Source organism: Larimichthys crocea, chromosome XIII, assembly GCF_000972845.2.
Source record: "Larimichthys crocea isolate SSNF chromosome XIII, L_crocea_2.0, whole genome shotgun sequence".
NCBI lineage: Eukaryota > Metazoa > Chordata > Actinopteri > Sciaenidae > Larimichthys > Larimichthys crocea.
The window spans coordinates 18,257,578-18,282,022 of NC_040023.1; the positions used below are offsets into that span (position 1 = coordinate 18,257,578).

General features: G+C 41.5%; 1 protein-coding gene across 4 annotated transcripts in view; it reads left to right on the forward strand.

Moving 5' to 3' along the window:
* hdac9b (histone deacetylase 9b) overlaps positions 1-23,341 on the forward strand; it is a 35,579-nt gene extending 12,238 nt beyond the window's left edge. Inside the window, exons 1-12 of one of the 4 annotated variants that reach the window (XM_019255169.2) lie at positions 2,336-2,373; positions 2,632-2,692; positions 9,873-10,114; positions 10,482-10,650; positions 11,923-12,046; positions 12,153-12,274; positions 17,296-17,427; positions 17,767-17,882; positions 19,350-19,472; positions 20,105-20,279; positions 20,402-20,616; positions 22,883-23,341. In XM_019255169.2, coding sequence (XP_019110714.1) covers positions 9,944-10,114; positions 10,482-10,650; positions 11,923-12,046; positions 12,153-12,274; positions 17,296-17,427; positions 17,767-17,882; positions 19,350-19,472; positions 20,105-20,279; positions 20,402-20,616; positions 22,883-23,212 — 1,677 coding nt within the window. In that variant the 5' untranslated portion in view covers positions 2,336-2,373; positions 2,632-2,692; positions 9,873-9,943 and the 3' untranslated portion in view covers positions 23,213-23,341. Of the gene's footprint in view, positions 1-1,667; positions 2,374-2,631; positions 2,693-9,872; positions 10,115-10,481; positions 10,651-11,913; positions 12,047-12,152; positions 12,275-17,295; positions 17,428-17,766; positions 17,883-19,349; positions 19,473-20,104; positions 20,280-20,401; positions 20,617-22,882 lie in introns of those variants that run through there. The other 3 variants (XM_010740611.3, XM_019255167.2, XM_019255168.2) reach the window with 3 other exon arrangements.
* The last annotated feature ends 1,104 nt before the right edge of the window (positions 23,342-24,445 follow it).

Sequence of the window (24,445 nt, forward strand, 5' to 3'; positions counted from 1 at the left end):
TTTTAATTTCGGCATATGGTTATGATTTATGTCATATAAATAGGGTTTCTATTGTCGTGGTAACTGTCATTCATGTGACAGGCTTACTTCCTCTTTTGATCAATTTTGCCTTAGCCTGTGTTGAGGTCAGCCCACAGGGTCGAGCTCGCGTACTCTGACAGATACGGTGACAGATGGCGCTCTGGGTCTTTAGCCATCATTACCTTGGACTTGAAGGCTTGTTATCTCTCACACCATCTTATCCCAACTTGAATGCCAAAACTAATTTACGTAAGATCAGGCATTTGCTAAATTTGTTTGACTATAATGTGTCACTTAGGGGGAACTGGAGTAATCACTTCTTGATGGATTTGCCATAATGTTCTATGACTGTCTTTGTGAAAATCATTCTCTAAGCATAGAGGGAAAATATTTAATTTAGATAGTTAATCAGAATTTTGTAATTCTGGAGAAGTAGTAAGGAATCAAAATAAATGTATGCACAGCCCTCTTGTTGTATCAGTTCATGAATAACCAAGTAGCGCAATAGCATGACAACACGGGGAGTCTGGGGCGAGCCTGCAAGCTGTGTATTTCCTTCTAGGCTTCTTGGTTGTGCTGTGATAAAAGGATTGAGGGGTTAAATGTTTGTCCAGCTGAAACAACACAGTAAAACTCCTTCTCTGTGTCTCTCTAGCCCAGTCGTCAGAGCTCAGGACCTAAAAATAGCCGTGCTGGCTCCACGCCCCTGGCTGGGGGACAGGTCAAATTATGAAGGAAGATGAAAAATTTAAAGGCACAGGCTGCTTGGCCACAAACCCAGCCCTGCATCAGTGGTCAGATAGAACATTTGACTTGACTTTTATGGGCTGGAGTCAGATTATATTAACTACGGATCTATGGCCAGTTTGGGATGTGATATTAATTGAAAAAGTCCTACTATATAGCTACTCGGTGCTCAAAATTCAGTATTGACATGCTCTTGGCATGTGTATGTGTGCTGTAGTTTTTTTGTCATTCCTAAAAAAACCCATTATACATAATCAAAGGAGTTTCAAGGAAATGGGATGTGTAATCCTGAAGAGGTGTTCTTGACACAGTTTGAGAGGTTTATGTAATTGCGATCATGCTGTTATGGCATCTTACACTTGGTTTCCTTGGCTAGCTGAAAGCATGCTTCCTGAGTAGAAGCAGTGCCCTGGATACACACTGAACCCCACACATACGCTGAACTAACGCAGTGAGGTTACACTCTGAGTCTTAAATGAACACAGTGTTCACTTGGTGTCTGACTTGACTTGACACATCTTGTCGGATTTCTCACATTCGCATGTGTGTTTGTTGGAATATATGATCCGAATTTACTGTACTACTTTATACCAAAAAATAAAAAAAAAAACATTATTTTTTTTAATGTTTTGTGAATTGCCCTAAAGACAAACAGCCGTTTTATAAAAACCTCTGACACACAGAGTACACTGCAAAGAGGTGAACTTTGCATGTGCTCCTTGTAGTACATCAAGGCAGAAATGGATCATTCTCCCCATGTACCTGAGAGAACAAAATGAAGACATAAATAGAGTGAGTGAGAAAGACCGGTTCAACAAATCAGAAGAGAGAGAGAGAGAAAGAGAGAGAGGGGGTGAATCAAGCCTCCATCTGCAAAGAGGGAGTCAGGAGACATGCCTTCTGGCAGGAGCTGAAGAAGACAGCTGTGTTTGGTGTGGTATTTTTAAACGCATCAATGCTGCTCCAATCCCCGCGCCTCGCCTGACCTATTTTTAGCCAGGGCTGGCCATTGTTCTATTTCTGTCACCTGTGGGCCACGCAGTTGTTGATTCACATGCAAATGAAGCTTGCTCCCTCCCCGGCTTGCAGTACTGCCTCAGCGAGGTGCTCAGTGCACAGTACACGGCTTTCCTAGCAACTCAGCTTTACGTTTTTTTTCTCCGTCTCTGCTCAGACACTTTGCTTTAGGAGGGGGGGAGGAAAAAAAAAACTGGATAGAAATAGGCAGAGAGGCAGATGAGAAAAAAAATAAGCTGTTGTCTTGTTATCTTCTAAAACTGTGTTTGGTCTGAAGCAGGGCACTGGGAGAGTGGCAGCCCTGCAGAGAGTGTGTGCTGTCCGTGTTATTGCTCTACAGTAAGAGTGGTTTATCAGAGGAGGAGGCAGAGGAAGGGAGAGTTGCCTGTTGTCGTGGTCTCTCCCCTGAGTGGCTGAGGGGTGGCTCTTGGTGACAGGAAACGCAAGGCTTGCAATGAGACCTGAGCGCTGAGTGGAGTATGCTGCAGACGATTTACGAGGGCGAGTCAAGTTTCTCCACAACAGAAGGGCGCGTTGGACACCAGCAGTCCCCCAACCAGAGCAAGATGCACAACGTGAACAACTCAGGTGATCATACAGCCCGGTGTTTCTATTCCACTTGAGGAATTTTCAGTTTTTATCCTTCTTTTCTTTTTTTTTTCTCTCTCTCTCTCTTTGCATTCCAATCTCCGTCCCTCCTCTATCTCTGAATCTGTTCCTACTTCTCCGCTATCTTCCTTCTGTGCCTCTCTCTCACACACCATTCACTCTGTCTTTCTCTCCCTCTCTCTCACATACTCTCAACTCTTTGCGCTCGGCTGGTCTCTCATTCTCTGTGTGAAAAAGCGAACTCAAAGCTTCTCAGCACAGCAACGTGGTAGGATCAGGCACTTCCTCCTGAATCAAGGTATTTGCTCTTGTGATGTTTAAATGCTGCTTTATGCTTTGTCTTCCTCAATGGGATTCTTACACTAACCTGTGTACAAAGATGTCTTGTAATAAGTTAAACAAGTGTTATTTATCTGAATTTATCTAACATGCAGAGTGACATTTTTCTACCAAAATGAGGAAGCGTGTTAACAGTATTCCCATGCTATAGTTTTCTGAAATAAGCCAGTGTGAACATGTGTTTTGCAAGCTTCCATGTCAGCATGCACTTTTCACGGAAGAGGAAAAACTGTGACAGAAATACTAAGGGGACAACTGAAAGGTTTCTCTCAGGATATTTACCAGCGACATTGACTGTTCTATTTTTGACGTGAGAATTGAATTGAGCGTGGCTGACATCAGTATGAGTAACGTCTATTCACTGTATTGACTCAAGATGAGTCACACCTTATTTGTGTTGATTTCTTTTCTGAGCCTGATGAATGTGAAAATTGTCTTTGGAAATTAGTTCCGAGCTGAATAGCACTGTGTTCCGCGGAAACACTGTCAACCCACATGACAATGCCGTGAAACTTGTGTAATGACAAAGTACGGATTGAGTGATGTGAGTACTTCATTCACTGGAAAATACATCATGACCTTTGAGTTGTCAGTAACTACAATTAGCCTACAGTGAGAGGGGACAACATGATGTTTATCATTTAAACTAACTGATAAATGTGCATTTAGATTTATTATGTTAACTCAGTATTTTTGGTGTCAAAAAAAAATAATCTTGCATCAAAAATCGCTGCCTTTTTTCTGACTTCAGGCGAGCACAACGGGTGATTGAAAACACCCAGAGGCAGTGGGCTGAACGTGAGCAGATTTAAAAATAAGACAGGAGGATGACAGGGGGATGACACATTCCAACTCTGTCAATAGAGCAGGTTATTTGACTATCAGGCTACAAGAGCAGGGCTTTCTTCTTCTGTCTTAGTGGGCCTGTGAGCCAAACAACAGATATACCGAGCGCCTGAATTCTGGCTCCTTGCTTATTCTGTGGGTCAGCTATTCTTAGGTGAGTTATTTTGAGCTTATGGCATTAGCCTGCTAAGATTAGGCGTCTGTGCGTTATCATTCCATCTCGGCATGCTCCTGATATAACAGTGGTTTGGAACAGATATTTATAGAGAATTCTGTCATTTGCCTGTTTAATTTGTTCTTTCCACTGTTTTTTTTTTCACTTGACAGTGACTAACATCATCCGTCTAAAAATGCTACTCCTGGGTGACTTTGTACGAGTTTACTAGAATGTCATGTTAGTGTTGACGGTAGAGCAGACAGATTCCTCGTAAGACGGACCCAGGAGTGGGTTTATTATGTGCTGTGTATTTATGTTTTGCTTATTAATCTACTGTCAAAAATATTGTTGGTGAAGTGACCCTTGTGTCAGCTAAATAGATTATTTGTGAATTGTTTTCTAAAGCAAACTTTTTTTTTTATGATACTCTACTTCTCTGCTGTTATAGTTCAAGTGGAACATGAGGGCACAGTCCTATTTTTATTTTGATTAGTGTCACATCAAAGTTCTGACATAAACGGTCCTCAGATAGGCTTTCCAGCAAGGGAAAATTAATTAGTTCCCCATGAGTGCAAAATATTATGTAAAATATCACGCAAGCTCCCATCAATAGGGACCTTTCAGACAATAACAATGCTGCACCTTTCAAGTCCTCTTCTCTGTATCGTGCATCCATTCAGTTAGCGTGTATTGGAAGTGCTCCGCGCTAAAGAGACTGTGCAAAATAACACAAATGAATATGAGATTTTTGTTTTAGTATTACTTAATTTAAACCATGGGTAACAAGATGGAGGTCGTATTGAACAAAAACCCCAAATGAAAATACATCAGACTTTTCATGTGTTTTTTTTAATGGATCTTTTTACATTGTAAGTCACAGAAAAAAGAAAAGCACAGTTTGTAGCTTGTGCTTTATCAGTGATGATAAAAGATGCTTTCCTCAGGTTGGAGGATTCACTGCAGCTCTTTGTGAATGATTTTATTATGAATTTTATTGACTGTAGGAACTGGTGCCAAGGTTCTCCACAGAGGATAGGATAATGATAAAAAGGCTTGACGGAGGGACTAATTATCAACTACAGCTTCCTGGGTTTTCGCCTTCTTTTTTAGGTTCTTGGATAGAGATTCAGTATATGTCATTTTGTGTGTTGTTGTTCTGCGAGACAGTTTGGCATGATGGCAGGACAGGAGATGACTGGACTCTTGGCTCCCCTCAGCGAAATGCCCGTGGTGGTTCAGCTCAGCTCTCTTTGTTAGCAGATAGCCTACAAGCCGCAGCTCTGGCTCAGCTGCAAGGACGAGCTTGAGTCTTAAAAATAAAGATCTGTTTCTTGCTTTAGACATGCCAGCTGCTCAAAATAACAAGGCACTTAATGAGAGATCCAGCGCCACATTGCAGTCCCAAGCATCAGCTTATTTTTGCCCTCAAACATCTTCTGTATCTCTGGTTCTATTTATACTGTCAGACAGGGAATTTAGATCAGCAACCATCTCTAGTGAACACTAAATACATGCAACATACAACATGTTTTAAGTGTAAACACAAAACGTGCCATTATGTTTAGTGCCAAAACTGGTATTTTGTTGATAAAATATACTCTTAAAGATGATGATCCATGTTTAGCATCACATTGGGTTAATATATTCTATCCTTTATACAAACTTATATGTTTCACTGGAAAACAAATGGAGCACACGTCAGTGCATGATGGTGAACTACACATCGTGGTGATGTTTTGGGGTTGTACTAATCTTGATTTATTCAACCCAAAAAGCAGTTATAAGAAAAATCTGTAAAAAGTAGGTCACTTAACTGTAACAACCTGTACCTTATAGTATTTATACACATTTTTAGACAGTTAATTCTGCTGCAAAAGAAAATCAGCACATATTTAACATTCATGATTTTTTTGTTTCTCTACTTCTGGCAAATGTAGTCATGGTAAAACTGTAGAAACAATATTAGCACATTTTCTATACAAATAAACGTTTGCTTTCACAGTGTGTATTATTAGAAAAACAACTCCTAAGTTTAATTGCCAAAATAGATATTTAATGGTTAAAGGTTCTACGTTGAGTTTTTGACCTCTAGTGGTGCTATGGAGCTGCTCTTCTGTGTATTGGTCCCTGTATTGTTTATTTCATGAGTGACATGCTACACAGTCCGGCCAAAAATGTTGTGCTATTCCGCTGATCAACAGGTTGTTGCGATGTGCCAGGAAGATAGGCGACTGCTAACTAGTAAACGTGGATGTAAACAATGTAGAATTTAAAATTCTTTGCAAATGTTTAAGGTATGAAACGCTCTCGACACATTCATTCGACCCTAAGAATACACATAATTCACAAACTTTGGTTCATACGAGAAAGCACCTTTAACAACAAGTGAATCTGTTAATTTTCTATCAACACTGACCTATCAACACTAAACAGAATGTGTTTGGAAATCTGAATATGATTAGCCTTATTCACTGACACCAAAAGGTTCCTCTAGGTGCAAACTAACTTATTAAGGTGTGAAAATAGCAGCACCATTTATATCCAGCCGGTAATATTTACAATGTTAATAACTCTTTTCTCATGGTAGTTGTCAGTTTCTGTTCTAGTGGAATAAACAAAGGTTACATTGAAATATCAAGGTGCTTTTTTAAAACAAGTTGTTTTAAGACCAACATGAGCCTGCATGATGACTTATGCTGATCATTTTTTACGATATGTATTTCAGACTGCTCACATGTAATAGTAATGTCACTGGTGATGTGTATCTATTCTCTCTCCGGGGTGGGAAGCCTGCTAATGTGGCCTGAGGCAAAAAAAGACAGCCATCCAACATCTCAAATTAAGGCTGTGATTGTCACTCTAACCACCACCAAGGCTAATGAGAGGCAGATCGGTTATAGAAATAAACACTTTGGGGACACTGGCGGTGCAATGCTGCAGTGGGAGTGTGGTCACAGGCCATGAGTCACACTATCCCCCCCTCGGCAGGCCCCCCAGGGAGGAATTTGGGCATGGGGCAGGGTGCTTGTCGCTCCCTCGTGCTAAAAACAAATTTGGGACCTGTCATTCATAAATCTCTTGTTTACCAGTGCAAAGAGACACTTCTGTGCACTTTCCACCAATCAGGAGACACCTCAATTTCACCAGAAAAAAAGTATTCATATCAAGGGTCATAATGTGGCGCTATAGGGCCACTGAACCACAAGTGGCATGCTCTTCTTTGAGAGTGATCGTTTAAAAAAAAAAAGTGACCCGAAAGTTACATAAATGCAACACGGCGCTTTTATTTTTGCCCGTGTTAAATTGAGCAGGCGGCCTCACAACTGTGACAGTCTTTCGCACATTGTCTATATTAAGACCCTGCTCAGAAAAGCATTTATATTTAGCCCTAGTTACTGGTGGTTCCGTATTCTCCTCTGCCTAAGGATTATTTTTATAATACAGAAACTGAAGATTTCATTTTTGGGTAGTTTCAGGGTTCATTTAACATATCAGATGTACACGTGTGCAGTAGATTTATAGGTCTAATGTATTCTGTGGTTGAGTGCTGAGCATATTTTGACCTTTTCTCTGTTTCAGTCAGAGAATAATGTCAATCATGAGGAATGTAAGTTGTAAATTATACATTAGGCAGAGGTTTCAACAGAGCTTGAACAATGCCTACCTACCTTTAGGACCTTATTATGTTACCTCAACATTGTCATTACATCCGGCATTGTTCTTGCAGACACAGTGGACAAGAGAAGAACAGGCACATGAGGCTGTTGCGGTTTCCTCAAGGGCCATTTCATACGGACTTGGTTATCAAAGGTGGCTTAAGCTTTCACACTCCTCCTCCCCCTCCCCCTTGCCATCCTGTTAAACCACTGTCTGAGATTTTCTGATGGAGGCTCAGCTTGATGTGCCGATCAAAGTGGAGATCCTTAATGCCAGTCACAGTCAGGGTACAGAATGAAATATGAGATTAATTAGATATCACAGTGGTGAATTCTCCCAGGCAGCAGGTGTTTTTTTGTTGCTATATTTAGGTCCATTAGGCAAAAGTAGAACTATGGCTGTCTGACTCTCTGAGCCCTTCACTGGTTCACAGGTTCACGGTTGGCCCTGGAACAGCGCCCGCTACAAAAGAGTCCTTTGTCAAGTACTTACAAGCTAAGATTAATATTCCCTGTCAGGAGAGAAGGCTCTGTTCTACAGGTGCTTGTTCTCTGCGCCTGCCGAGCCGTTGCCCTCCTCTGTCATTTGATTGGAGCTGTTTTTAGAAAACAGAGAGAAAAATTGCAGCACGGGAGTCCCCTCTAGCTGTCTTCAGTCTTTGAACATGTTTTAAGACAAGTTATCACTTAGCCACTGAATCTCGACAGAGAAAGAGTGTGTGTGTGTGTGTGTGTGTCGTAGGGTTTTGTATTGCTTTGTCTCTGTCTCTCTCTGCTGGGGACTCCTTTCTTATATAAGAGCTGAAAAGCTGATATAATAGTCAACATGTCACATTGCCACCGTAGGCAGGAGATGACATGCAGTGAGACTCGATATCTGCAGGATGGGGAGATATAATTACGTCGCCAGCGTTGCCATGGCAGCGGCAAGTTAGGGTGGTGGATACTAGGGTGTGGGGGTTGTCACAGACCAGGATTGCGCCACTTGCTTTTATGTTTCTATTTATAATCATCACCGCCGCATACACATGGAATGGTGGCAATGAAAAACAGGCTACATGACAAAACAAATGGGCGCCAGTGAGCTTCACAGCATCAGTGAACAGGAGGGCACTGCTTCCTAATTGATGGCTACTGTAGACTGATGCTGCTTCTCTTGGAAGGTTTAATCTCCTTTTTATTGGCATTTTAGCCCATGAGGATAAATGCATGACAGAAGCAACACAGGATTATTTATGTATAACATATAAATTGTAACATATTAGTCTCCCATGCTTTCAAAGAACAGGTGGTGCAGTAACATAGCCTGTATTTGTTCCCTCAAATGTGACCCTTGAAAAGATTATGGCAATGAGTGCACTCAATAAATCTCCCTCCAGCCACTGGAATTTTAAGTAGGTTTGAATATTTCTCTGGTCTCAAAATGGAAAATACATTATACAGTCTGGACAATGTGTACCCTTCCTTGAATGTCACATCATGATCAGCATAACTAACATGCAATTTTCCCTTTTGACATTTTTATTTAATTATTGATCAAATATATGCCTAAATGCCATGTTTAATATCTAAAATTGGTTCAAAGATGTAATCTTACTGGAGCCACGATTCAACTAGTTACAGTATTGTGGATGAAAACAGAAGCGTAAAAACGATAAAAGAAAAATATTGTACAATCACTAATCATCCTCTGTGGAATAGAGAGATGAAGTAGCCCTGTCTCCTATGTTCTTAACTGGCTATTGATTTTCTCTGTGGAACAACCTATATATAGAGCTTGGAGACCAAAGGGATGCCCTCTCACTTTGTATCTGGCAATTACTTATAATGGAGGTAGTTGTCAAAGACAAAGGCAGTTCTTACCGATGCACACACATTGCAGCGTCTGCACCCATGAAACGGAGATGATAAGATCACAGGAACATGAATTCACAAACACATGCAGCTTCCAGGCTCACAAACTTCAATCATTTATGTTAAGAAGGGATATCTGCACGATGTTCTGGCTGAGGCAGGGAGAAGGACTCCCTTTATTTATTTATCAAACAGTGGAAAGATAGGATTTATGTAAATACTTTAAATGACCACTTCAGCATGTCGTGCCAAATGTCCATTGAGTCTGTTATACAGCCGCTCCCAGTAGACTCTGTGCTGACGGATGTGATCCCATGTTTGTTTATTGAAACTATTATAATTGCAGGTTTCTGTGTATCATGGGAGAGAAAGCCGCGCTCATTTCTGACCCTTCTTGGTCTCTCCTCCTCATTCTTTATTTTTGGATTTTTAAAACTCTCTGCCTCCTTTTAGAATCCTAATTTTTCTTTTTAACATGTTTTGCCCTGAAGCAATAGCGACAGAACTTTTAATACTCAGCCACCTCTGGTTGCGTGATTTGAATTGATATAGGTAAAAATGCAATTGAGGGACTGACAAATCTCTTTTTCTTTCTTTCTCTCTGCTCTCCCCTTTGCGGGCCACAGTGGACATTAAGCCAGACGTGCCATTGGCTGTGGAACCCTTATCTCCGTTGGACTTGCGCACTGATCTGAGGATGCTGGGGCCAGGCTCAGATCCGGGACTGTGGGAGAGGCAGCTGCAGCAGGAGCTGCTCCTCATTCAGAAGCAACAGCAGATCCAGAAGCAGCTACTAATCAGCGAGTTCCAGAAGCAGCATGAGAAGTTGACCCGTCAGCACCAGGCTCAGCTCCAGGAGCACCTCAAGGTCGGCATTGCACTGAACAGTTGTACGGAGGACAGCACAGCAGTGTACACAGTGGCACAGCACAGCAGCATAGTGTACAAAACAGAAGAGCACAACACAGCATGGCATAGTGCAGATCAGTAGAAAACATTATAGCTCAGGACAACATTACAGAAGTGCAGAAAAGAAGAGACAACTCAGCACAGCAAGGCAGAGTGTGGAGCAATACATTACAGAACAGCGTGAGTTTTGTTTTTACAGATGAGCACAGAATAGTCCATCACAGCAAAATAGAAACTGCAGAAGTTCACACAAGCCACTGTCGTTTTAATAATATATTTATCAGTGCACTCCCTATATGCTGACTTGAAGTCTGCATGTTTCTCAGCTCCAGCAGGAGCTCCAGGCCATGAAACAGCAGCAGGAACTTGCAGAGAAGGAGCGTCGTCTGGAGCAGCAGCAGCAGCAGAACCAGCAGGAGAAGGAGCAGGAGAGGCATCGGCGAGAGCAGCATGTTTCCAGCCTGATCCTCAGGGGCAAGGAGCGCTCTCGAGAGAGTAAGAGCTCGACACCGTCATCATCATCATCTTCTTACCATCAGGGGCTGAATTAGTCATTCTGAGGGCCCCAGGCAAAAGCAAGCAGGGGACCCCTTAATCGTTACCCTCACCCTTTTCAATCATTTTTTTAATGCATTACCTTAGAGTGGTGCTGAAGCAAAATATGCATATAACGGCTGGATAGGAATGCTTTACTGCAGCTGAATGAGCTACTTAGTGAGGAAATACATTATATTTATAATATATTATAAATGGTTCACGTAAATGTTCCTTTATTATCTTTATAACAAGGAAANAAAATGGCCTTCTATGCATGCAGCAGGGTTGCAGTAGAGGTCAACTATAGCCTTAATAGGCATGTTGAATTTCATTATGTTTTAAAAATCAAATTGTAATAAAGGGGGTGTTTTTAATCACTGTAAGCAACTCTTTAAGACCACCTACTCTTACTTACCAGGACTAATGGCGCTATGAATTGGATCACGTTCGGCAGCATAGCACTAAGGTTAAAAATTCATGTATAGTATATCATTCTCGCCACATGACTTACAACTTGCTATTCATAAGCAGGACAAACTGTTCTGATTTCCTGTTTCTGGCTAGTGGAGGCACAATTTCTCAATATAAGATCTAACAGTCCTGAAAGATGCCCCGGGAACAAATTGCAAAGTTGATTTGTAATTTATTTTCATCATCTAATAAAGAGAAATATCCAGCTATATAATGATGATGATGATGATAATGATGATGACATGTTAACCAGTATGCAACTGCTGAGAGCTGGCCAGTGACATTTAAGCCTAGAATTAAGGAGAAACTGTCTTTCAATAGCACGATGAAAATAGCTTCAGATATAGTATTTCATTTCTGTTTTTACCTTATAGCTAATAATAGACTAGATTTATGACTTTGTCAGGTCAGGTAATTTGAAACTGTGCCCTGCAACTGTAACCCTCCAATGGGAAAGAACATCTCTCTGCAGTATCACTTTAGCAGTTTGAAACTAATATAGTGCTCTTCGACCACTAGGGGGAGATCTTCCTACATAAGTTGTGGCTGCTTTGGAAGAGTAAACTTCAGAGCCAATCTTAAGAAATAAGTTATAAGTTAAGCAGTAAGTTATATGTGATTTAGAAAAGCAGTTTAGAAAATCTGCAAGTTATCATTGGGTTCAAGTTTGATTTGGTATATTTTTTAGGCAGTAATATGTCATGAGTCATAGCCCTAGGGTGACCCCAATCCCTTTGGTTCCGTCTTTTGGTCTCACAGGTGCAGTGGCCAGTACCGAGGTGAAGCAGAAACTCCAAGAGTTTCTGTTAAGCAAATCAGCAAAGGACCCTGCCGGCAACGGAGTCAATCATTCTTTTATTCACCACCCAAAACTCTGGTACACGTAAGTATCTTCTGTTGTTTTTATCCTGAGTGAGTGTGATATATGCAGAAACTGTATTTAACATAGAAATATGATCTATCTCATCATATTGCCTTCTCTTTAATAGGTCTTCTCACCACACATCACTGGACCAAAGCTCTCCACCTCTGGGCGGCACATCCCCCACCTGCCAGTATACTCTCCCATCACCCATAGAGAGCAAGGACGACTTCCCCTTGAGGAAGACAGGTTTGTTAATTTGCATACAGTACAGACATAGAAATGCAAATACATGCATATCTACATGCATAAATATATCCGTACAGACGCAGAGATTTCAGTGTGACTGTTAAGACATTACCTTGTATTAGTGATCTAACAGTCACACTGAAATCCTTGTATTAGTGATCTAATACAGGGTGCATTTGTGATTTTCCTTTTACTGCTTTAGGTTATTAATACAGCGAGTGTCTTTTTGACCCTTGTCAATCAAGAGATTGGTATACCCACTGAGAATTTCCTGAGGTTGCTGATGACCTGCTAATAACATCAGTTAGGCTCATTATGACCACAGCACCCCCTCCTCTTCCCCTCCAGGGCTCAAACTTTTATAAGAGGTGACGCACGTCAGAAAAGTAACTTAAACCTTCCTTATTCCTATTTTGGATTATGCTAAAACACAGTTGAACGCAGGCAACAGCACACTTCAACTGTAAGTTTTCGTTTCACAAGTTTAAATTTTAATTGCTGTTATTTGTACTAAAATTACCTTGCCATTATTTAAAAGGAACCACATTTGTCCCTATGTTAAAATAATAAACCAAGTTCCGAAGCCTCTTTGAACTGTTTAGTGGTAAATGGGAGAATTAAAGCCCATTAATTTCTCCTGAGTTATTGGCTTTAAAAACTATTTTGAAAAGACACAGGTTCCCACCAAAAAAGCAGCTCAGGTTTGTTGGTTTAAAGTTTGAGGAACCCTTTGGGGATGGCTGTGTAAATAAGGATAATTTCTGCCTCTTGGTTTGCACGAGCACAAGTGCTCGCCAAGCTAAAAACGTCATAATTCGGCAATGAGGTCACCAAATTACATTATGTTCTTTTCCCCTCTGTGTCTCTTTTAATTACATTGGAAAACAGTTATACTTGTTGAGTTATTTAACTACAGGCCTGTCATGTCACATGTATACACAATTTAGAGATCAGGCAAAGAAATTATATTTAGTAAACAAAGTCACTGGATGGCAAGAATAAATATTCGAAAGGTAAATGAAAGTCTAAGTGTTTTTATTTATTGTAATTCCTTTGAATTATACAATTTTCAGAACAGAAAAGTACCTCATGTACATATATATTTACATCTCTGGGTCATGCTTTTAGACCCGTAAGTTAAGAGGTGCAGCACAAGTGTAATAACCAGTTTAAGACAGCTTTATAAAATAACAGAGAGACAGTTTATGGTAGCATTGTTTGCCTTTTACTGTGAATACAAAAAGGCAGGTTTAAACAAATAACTGGACGGATACAATTTCAGTCTCTGTTGCTCAAGCTCGACATTTTCATCCTTTAATTCACGGTTAAATCATCTCCCCATTCCTGTGCCTGGCCTCTCTTACACCGATGAAACTATTTCTTGCTCTTTGGATTCCTGAATCTATATGTGGTCATTTCCTGCTCAGGCCTTCCTCCCCCACTTCCTGTCTGTCTTCATTAAAGTCCTCTGAGAGCTTGGCACCCGGGGGGGGGGACACACAAAGGTAGTGTTGTTCCCTGAGCCACTGCCTGTCACTGATAGCTGATTGGCAGGTGTTGCCGAGTTAAGGCGGGCACAGGCTGGATGAACCTCGACAGGACTGTTTGTTTAAGCAAAGATAGCTCTCTCAAAACAAAGTGGAGATGACTCAAATGCTCCACGTTAGACTCCCCACTGCTTCATATGGCCGGAAGGCTGAGCGACAGCTTTTTCTGGTTGAGGTTGAAGTTCAGAAAGATTATTATGTGCGTGTGATATATTGTGTAACACTTCGTACTCGATGGTCAATATGTCTATTTTAAAGCCTGTAAATACAATACGTACAATGCACACTGTAGAGTCAGTCCTCTAAATTTCCTGCAAAAGAAACAATCTGTGCTTTGATTTCTACTGTTAGGTGTCCTAATAAAAACACAAAATAGCTGCAATGCCCTTGGCTTTATCTCACTTAGAGGTTTAATTTAATTTAATTTCATGTGATTAACTTGTTTACTTGGTATATATCCTCTTTGTTTCACTTCCAGGGACTAGAATAGACTGGACCGAGGGCACGCGATAGTCTGTGGCAAGAATAGTTGCAGCTTAGCAGTAAGAAGTGCAACACCCTCTCTGGTCTTGACCCAGTTACCAAATGTGTACATTCAGCAGGTGCAGGAAAGATTTTCAAAAATAAATCCTACAAAGGTAAAACAGTAGAGCACAAGCAAGTTTGTGTGGAAATCACCCTATGTTAGGAATATTTTCTGATCTTGAAACAGAAAGAAACATTAATGAAATAATCAAATTTGTTGATCTTACGACATTGAATACCTAAACTCTGAGGAACTTAGCACTGGTTTAAAAGTTTATGTTGGTAAGGAACAGCAACCAATGAGCTTAACAGTAATTTATCAATATCAGCATCAGTTTAAACTACAATGTCAGGCAAAATGGAAAGCAGGCCTTCTTATGTACAGAACACACACCTCAGCTTTCCGCACAGCCATCTGTCCAGGTCCTGGCTCTAATGGACACAGGCACTCACAGTGACGGTGGAGTTAAAATTCTGATTAAGTGGAGATAGCATAACACTTTCACTTGCAAAGCCACTAGCCCTGCAGCATCACTTTCAAATGCAATACGATGATTGATTTATGACTCTGGTATATTGCAGCCATTACTGTATGTTTTCATTAACTGAGAAGCCGGAGCAGAAGTGACCCAGGTGTGCTGTGTATATGCCTTGCCGCTGCTTTCATTGCCTCCTGTTGCACCGTGCACCAGGGCATTTTTTTCCATGGAGACCAGTGAGAAAGTGTTTGTTCCCGTGCTGCTGTCTGGCGTTCCCGTGGCGACCAATTGGGATGCGTAGCTTGGTGGCAGCAGTGTATAAAAATAGAAAGCAATCAAGGCAGCAGGGCGTGAAGCAGATTCATACGACTCCCAACAGCGTTTTCTCTCCATTTATCTCTCCTGCCTCCTTTCTTCCTCCCTCGCTCTCTTTCATTCTACCTCACACCCACAGGATTAGAGGTCTGTGCCACGTATTAGGGAAGAGGGTTTTGCTGCTTTTGACAAAAGCCAGAAATAGCAGCATCTGGCCCACTCTCCTAGCTGTGCCCCCATCACCGCTCCCTCTCCTCCTCCCTGCAGTGCTCCCACGTCATAGCCCCACTTCAGTATGTATAGCTGTATGTTGTACACATCGCAAAAGACCTATTTAATTATTGATCTAAACTAAATAATTGACACAGGTTGGCTATTGTGTAACAGAAGGTTTACATAACTTCAATACAGCTTTGTGCTCTGGCTTTCCGTCAAAAGACCAGCTTATCTATTCTGCTTGTTTATTTGAGTGTGTAAAGCTAGCTGTGGGATTCCATGTCCGAAGGGTTGATGGGAAGTCCACATGAGACATGTTGACCCAGTGAGTCACTGTGACAAGGCAAGAGCACGACTCAACAGTCAGACACAAAAGCATTTACTTGCATTTACATAACTGATCCCTACATTATTCACAATTATTTCCTTGCCTTGATTCAACCTCCAATTTTTTCCCCATTTGTTACATTATACAATCTTTTCATCGTCACATCTGCACCAAACTCATTTTTCAGACTAGTTTAGTAATTGTCTTATTTTATCAGAGCTTTGCAGCGCTGTACATGTAAAGGCCATCAATGACTCAGAGGTGATCTGCTCATTGATTTTTTTAAAAATGTCATTAAACAAAAAGGACATTTAAAAAATGTCATTCATTCGCCTGGAATATTATTTTTTTATTTAATTCAAGCCTGATCTACAGGATTCAAACCCTATGCAGAGCACACAATGACATAATACTTTGCCATTGCATATATTACTGAACCTGTATGTTTCAAACGCTCTGTGCCGAAGCATTTTTCTATTGTGATATGAGCCAAATAAATAAGTGAAATGTGAGTAATTTGTCCTCATTGACTTGAAAATTAAAACCATTCCATATTTTTGGAATATGCTGTATTTTTGGGTTAAGCACACCACGGACAATCCCATTGTCAAAGCACAACCTCCTCTTCCGGTATAACATAATAATCTATGTTGCACATCACCTTAACCCCACCGAGTCTCTTGACCTCAGTATTTCATAAGTTCATGGTTGTGCCCCTGTCTAGTCATTACACTTTTGTGTTGTTGATGGTGGCATAGACAAATAAACACGGGTCAAAAAGACTATTGTGCAATGACCATACTCCACTCATACAAACTTTCAGGGATAGCAGCTGTGTGTAATGTTAAGGAGGGCGTTCCTGGAAAAAAAACATCTATGCTCAGTGAATGTACCATGGCTAAATAGATATTTTGACAAATGTCCTTAAATCCACCGTTAATACCAGTTAAAAAGTTTTGAAAGCAATATGTCTGTTGCGAAGAATATTACGTCAGCATTTCTCTCAACACTGATGTACTGGATTTGTAAGTCTGGATCAGTCCAAACCAAGCTGTGAGTGAGTGTGTGTTCAGACTGTGTATTCGGGTATCTCTGTTTTGCATTAGGAGGAGGGGGCGTGGGGAGAGCCTGAAACATCTGCCATGTTTTTGTGTTAGTTTAACTGTTGCTACTGTATCAGACTGTGGTCACCAGGGCGGCAGGTAGCGGACTATTTCACTTAGAGCCTGTGTGTTGCTCAACCTAATTTAGTCCAGATGAGGTGGAAATGGGCCCAATCCTGACTCATTTAATTTATCTGAAACCTGCTCTGAATTTCACTAAAACTGAAATTGCTACATGTCGAAGCGTGACAAGATTGCTTATTTTTTTAACTGATTTATAGTCTCGTTATTCTTCTTTTAGTTTTCCCTTATTTTATGGTGTTACTTTGTCCTTTGATGATGTCCATTCCACTCAGGCTGTAAAAAAGCATGTTGTTTGATTCTATAACAATAATCATAGTACACTCACATGACCATATAATTCATCTTCATGTGGTGGGGCTTTTATATCGTGTATATAGTGTGAATTGAGACTTACAGAAAAACATATCTGTTCCTTATTTTTTAGCCTCTGAGCCCAACCTGAAGGTACGATCCAGACTGAAGCAGAAGGTAGCAGAGAGGAGGAGCAGCCCGATGCTCAAGAGAAGAGATGGAAACATCATGACTCCTTACAAGAAGAGGGCTTTGGAGCTAATGGGTGTGTAATATTGTTGGCTAGATGATGAATTGTCTTTTTTCCTGTTATGACGTGCAGAAAATTGTCTACATCTTATGATGCGGTGTTTGAAATGTTCTCGTAAAACAATACAGTTTAGTTTACTATTACAGAGCTGCATGATAATCAGCAATTTTGCAATGCAGTAGCATATTATGGTCATTGCACTTTCATGTAAGACAGACCATTGTAATCAGGCAGCCATGACCGTACACATTAAACTGTTGCGAGGCTGCAGCTGTTATGCCAAGCCTCTGTATATGTATGTTGTGTGCAGAGTGTGAGCGTGCATACTGTTTCTAACTCCTTGATGTTTCGTAGACTCTACGCCTACTAACAGTGCCCCTGGCTCCGGCCCCAGCTCTCCCATAGGGGCCTCCAGTGCCTTGGGGGCTGAAAATGGACCCTCGTCTCTGCCTACTACCACAAAAACTGAGGTATGTTTATAAATCATCAGCATTGCTATTGATAGGCCGAAAAATGAAGCGAAAGTCTTGCTGCTGTTTTTATTCTGCATGCAAATCATTTGAATATTATAAAACTATAATTTTATGTCAGGGCACTAAATGCCTGTCTGCCTCTTTTGCCTGCAGCTATAAAAACAGCCAGTTGTCCTCTGCCTGTTACACTCCAGTGAAAATGGCTCCCCACACTGACATTAAAAAGGCACAGCTTGACCCACATGTCTGATTAGCCCAAGTTTGTCTGTGTAAAGATGAGACATTATGCAGGAAAATAAATGGAATCTCTCAGTGTTTAGATTTTGAACACAAACACTGAAAAAACAACAGTAAAAAACGTTTCTGTCCAACATTTTTTATTCCAGATGTGCTGTACAATCAGTTTTATGTTTTGCAAAAAAAGCATCTTTAGTTTGGCTGTAAGGTTGCTGTTGGCTTGTCATTGTACTTCTGTCATTGGCCTGGCGGCATGTCTGTTCTGAGGCGTTTCCCAATAGATTCATGGCTGAGTTACTGACCAGAGCTCCCTTTGGCCCAGGCTCACAAAGCAGACCATTATAGAGGGTGGCAGATATGACACATCTCTGAACAATCTTAACAGAACAGCTGTGTTTTCCTTAACCGTCACTGTTTACTCTCCCAGGGACCTCCAGCGACACAGAGAAAGGAAAGACGCCCTGACAGCGGGCTGAAGGTTAGGGCTTAGGGAGACAGACGAACTGTGGAGTTTAATTGATATCCCAGGCACTGGTAGCCAAAGACATCCACATGCTAACAACATAAACACGGTGGATTGCTATTGTATCAGCCCAAGCTGAAGCTCTCATGAAAGTCACTGGTGGACTCTGGGGATGCCTGTAGACCTCATGCCTGTTGCAAAAGCAAGGAGTGTTTGTGCACAGTTACATTAGGTATCCTTTTTCAGAGGGAACGGGTCCCTCGGGTCAAATATGGGCCGGATATCCACATACAGGTCACTGAGTACTGGTAGGGGTTCGAAGGATAAACATGGTTGTTCCAAAACCACATGCTGGTCCGCTGCTCTGCTGGGTACAGGAAGTATGCCCCAGTGCTGATGTTCTCTGAGAGAGTAGCCTGAGGGCGGAGACTGGGGGAGTAAGAACAGGCAGCAGGCTGATTGGGGACTAAAGAACTGAGGGTGGAGTAGTAGATTTAGAGGTTTCTAATAGCGTATCATTCCTCACTGGTGCCATTCTGTGAAGCTCCAGGAAACTTTTGCTGACCGCCACTCCTTTATATCATCTATCATAAAAACTCATACCTTTCCTTTTGCAGCAAGGAGGGCTGTTGTTCGTCATAGTGCATTAACGTTTATGCCACTGCTCATGTTGCCTTTTTAAATTGTCCATAGTGGGATTTCTAAATCTGTCACCCCCTCCTAAATCTCTCTTGTCTTTGCTCTGTCCTGTTTGTTTGATGTAGAGATGGCCTTCACAGCCGAGGTTATTCCGACCTGAGGGCTCTGTGTCGATGTTAAGCTTATACACATCTCCTTCCTTACCCAACATCTCCTTCGGGCTTTCGACTGCATCCTCACCCATTAGTGTAAGTACAAATTTAAAATATATATATATTTAGATAACCTGTGTGTTGTACATGTAATAAAATCTCTTCCTTCATACACCAGTTTAGTGTTTCAGTAATGGCAAGTTTTTATGCTCGCTATGAGTAGGAAAACCTACTATCAGTGGCTGTCTGGGTGCTCTGTACAGCCACAGGTCACTGACCTGTGTCCCCAAATGATTTTATCGCCCTTAGATAAATATTGTTCTGCAGTGTCTTGTGTCAGGCATGCTCTTATCTTCCCCTATTACCTCATTTATCACAGCTTTTAAAAAGGCCAAGTCCACTCAAGTGCAACTCCTGATAACACACAGCACATGATGTATCATCTTTTAGCTCTCTGGCACATTCCACAGAGGCTTGTTCATCAGCTGCAGAAACCTCTAACCACTGAAGGTCTCTGATTCATCATCTCTGAGTTCTAACTACAGTACAAGAAGCATTTTCATTCACAAAAAACAGCTGATATGATTGAGTTTGGCTTGTTAAAATGAACCGTTACATTTTTTTTATTTTTATAAATGATTATGAATGACGACATGTCTTAGTGCACGCCATTTGTTGATTGAATTATGGAATAACCATTTCTGTATTATCTTTGTCTCTGCTCTCAGGCAATGGGGTTGAAGGACAGATCGACAGAGATCAAGCATGGGTTGCCTGGGCACCTGCTGGGCCCTGTGCCCCTTCAGACAGGCCTCGATTCTAAAGTGAGCCCCAGTCATCAGGCCCTCCTTCAACACCTCCTCCAGAAGGAGCAGATGAGGCAGCAGAAGATGCTCTCCTCTGGTAAGACCGTGATACTTCATGTCAAGCATTACATTATGTCACTACTTTATACTGCTTTAAATTAAGTAATTTATAATATGACTTTAGAAGAAATCTAACTGATTTGGATTTTTTTTGTCAAGGCCAAGGCTCCATGTCGTCCCACCCTCAGTCCCCTCTGGCCATGAAGGATCGGCCCTCCAGCAGTCGGCCTAAACTTCCAAAACACCGGCCTTTGAACAGAACCCAGTCTGCACCGCTGCCTCAGAACACACTGGCCCAACTTGTCATCCAGCAGCAACACCAGCACTTCTTGGAGAAACAGAAACAGTACCAGCAGCAGGTCCATATAAATAAGGTATTGTGCTATTCATCAATATTGAAATCACAGGGGAGGATTTTGACTTTCAGATTACTTTTCACAGCATTCTCTATTCCTTTTTAGGTCTCGTGAGGTCTTATTTTACTGCAGGGAGTCTGATTTAATCGTTTTAAGCACACAAATGCGGATCTATTTTTAGCCTTTTGTAAAAGCATCTGTGGTAGCTCAGGTTTACAGACCCAGGCCGTTGTCTGTTCTCCCCTGGAATCCTGGTGTTATTTCTGCGAAGCAAAGAACTTCTGCCTGACTTCAAATAGGGAAGAAATGCTTCCCCTGCACTAATTCTGTTATCATAGCTTAAGGCATCGGTACTGTTCACATGCTAACTCTGTGAAATTCAATTCAGCTAAGTTCAAATGAAGGAAAAAGTGCCCAGAATACATTTTGTTCCTCTGTGGCAATATTTGTGTTTCTGTTAGCTGGCCGAGGTGACCTCGCTATACACAGAGTGTAATTATTCTGGTGAGGGACGTGTGTGAGGTGGCAGACACTGTGAAAGGCAGCATTGTGTGAGCTTACATACTGATGTGTCCCAACGCTGGGCCCTCAAAGAGCCATGGGAAACATAGAGCAGCTCTTACCTAGAGGTAATAAAAAGCACAAAGCATCTTAGGCACTTGAGTTGAGTACAGTATGGATGTCCAGCAGTAGCAAACCCTTTGAATCCCTCTAAAAGTAACTATCATGTGTCAGACGTGGCAACTGAAATTAGCTTTAATACCAGCTGTAATTATTATTATCAAAAGTACTTGAAGATGATTCATAGAATTGTGAGATCTTGTCTAGAAACATGTGACCAGGCCGTGCTCTTACCACTCAGGCCAACGAGATCGCAAATAAAGCCTCTTTAAGTGGAGGTTATAAATGGCCACTAATCAGGGATGAGCCCTCGGTGTTTATTGAGAGGGATCTCTGAAACATTGCCCTAATTAATTTCCTAGCAGAGGCTTGTCTACGGTTGTTTTTAAACGTCCTTGCAACAGTAGGGGGAGCTAATGGAAATTTACAAGAGCTTAGGGATTGTAGGAAGAGGTATGAACAGTGTTTTCTAATGCCAAGCTAAGGAGGCTAATTCTTATAGCTGAAGGGATATTTATATGAGTCCTACATTCTGTAGACGGTAATGGTATTGGTTATCAGCTGGGCTTGTGTCTTTCCTGCTGTTGGAGCCCTCTTGTGGCAGAGTAATCAAATTATTGCACCATTACTGTAGTTCTGATTGAGCAAAGCTGCGAGAGGCACGTGGAGTCCCCCTCGTCAGGCTGAATTTAAACTCTCATGCTTCTGTTTCTGTTTAACAATTATGTCACGCTCCTTTTAACCTGTTTCCATTCTTGCAAAAACACGACATTTTTATGCTCGGTTCCAGGTGCACCTGTTAATCACAATGGAGATTTATTACATGCTTTTGGATGGAATAAGATGAAACACAGATTTGTTGAAAGTCTTGAATTTGATTCAGCAATGTGTCATATACTTTCTTGATACCCCCTTTAGCAACTTGTTCAACAACATGCTCCCTACACCCACTGTTTGCAGAAAATAACCACAATTTGCAAGAGAGAACACACAATTTTCCCAGAGGCAAGACTTTGTACATTATGTACAATCATCTGTATTTTATGAAAATAAAAGTGAGCGACACTAATCCACACACCTCAGGCAGCCAGCATTATTAAATTTTATTAACTCACATTAAAAAGAAAAACAGGAACATGGCTAATCTGCTTCCACTCCTAAACCTCCTAAAAATGTAGTCTACCAAAGCCACTTTAAAACTTTACCAGTTTGACATGTGTCTTCGTCACATTATTAGAAGCCACAGTAGCTTCATTACGGATGGTTGTCGGCAGCTGTCAGTACAGATGTCGCATTTAATACATTTGATATCCCACATAATATAAATGTAAGTTTGTTTTTACGAGTCTTTGTGCTTTGTTCCAATGTAAGAAGAATGCTTTATTTCACAAACTAGACTGTCAGACTGGATTTATCAACATGAAAATGCTCACAGTAATGCAGTTTATATAGCTTTAATTGTCCATCATACAGTACACGCTGTCTAGTCTGCCACTGTCAAATAGATAGTGTTTATTAAAATAAATCCTTTAATATTTGAATGCTTATTGTTGTTTTTGTGGTATAGGCCTCAAATTGATATTCTTTTTTGATAAAAGTTGAATTGTTAAAGATCACTAGCTGCAATATATCAGCATTAATGCGGAGCCTCTGTCTTTTGCAGCTGTTGTCCAAATCCATTGAGCAGTTACGTCAGCCCAGCGCACACCTGCAGGAATCAGAGGAAGAGCAGGAGGAGCTGCACAGAGAGCAGACAGAAAGCATGCAGGAGGACAGGCTGCCCCCTGGAGGAGTCATCCGGAAGCACACACTGAGCAGTAGCAGCAGCGGCTCAAGCAGCGAGCTCCCAGACGCTCACTACGGGGTCATCAAGGTCAAAGAGGAGCCGGCTGATAGCGAGGACGAGGCACTGACCAATCAGAGCTTAGAGTCAGAGCAGAGCGCCTACCTTCACCAGGTCAAAGGAAGACTGGTGATAAGAGCCATGATATGAGAGGGGAAGACGACGAGATCACACACTTGCAACATTCGCAGATAAACACGTCTCTACCACATTTAAATCCTTGCAGTTACACACACATATACACACACAGCAGCCATTGCACAGTAGGCCAGCTCTGTCACANACCCCCCCCACCCTTTTCCCCTCAGCTGCAGCCTGTGCTCATCCCATACTCTAAGACTCTGTTTGTGATCTTTGTGTAGTGATCTCTGTAAAATATGTCACTTTTGTGTATATAATATGAAGACAATTTAGACCGTTCTTTTTAAGAGCTGCTTTCATCGCCTTGAGTCCGCTCAACTGACAAAAAAACTTGTATGTACATATACTGTGGATTTAGCATCAAAGATGATTTCTAGAGGGAAGGATGAACAGGTGTACAGCTTTGAAGAGCCAACTTATGTTTCCCATTGTGTGCATTTTTGCCATGGAATATTTGAATGCTCTTCTATCCACTTTAACTTTGAGAATCGAGTTAAAGAATTTAAAACACTACATACTCGGCTGTTCTCAGAAATCTGTGATGATGTTCCATGTTAAGTGGTCTCCGAACTGAAATAATAATGAACATCTGTCTTAGAGCGAATGTATACTTAAATCCTAACAGAGGACGCTCCCTCAGGGCAGACTTCTGCGCTAAGAGTGATATTGCCATTGGAATATGGTCCGCTGCTCATATTGCAATTTGAAGGATAAAGCACTAAATCCCTGCTTGGGTGTGCAGGCATCTCCCAACACACCCCGAGTCTCCATGTCCTTCTCTCTCTCTCTCTCTCTTTCTCGGAGCAGTCCCAGAACCGGGCCCTGTGTTAAGCCGTGCTCTCCTCCCTCTCTCCCTCTGGGTCCAAATCAAAGCTCGGCGGGTTCCTGCCCAGCTTTCAGCAGAGGAGTCAGACAGAGAGAAAGAGAGAGAGAGGGCCGGGCAGGAAATGCCTTCTAGAAGCCAGGACTTGGAGTGATTCATGTGTGCAGGAATGTTGAGAGAGGAGGACCTAGGGTTGGAGGAGTCCAAGGGGCCAGGCTTGAGAATTGATTTACTGTCAAGGCAAATTACAAAGTGAGTGGGGATATGGTTAAGGGAGTCCCTTTTAAAAGGGAATCGCTTCCTTCGTATTCCCCAGTGGCATGCTTACCTCAACATGCAGGTTTGATGTTACTTCAATAAAAAAAAAAACAAACCTGGGTAGGACCTTGCTTCTTCTTCTTCTTTCTTTTTTTTTTCCT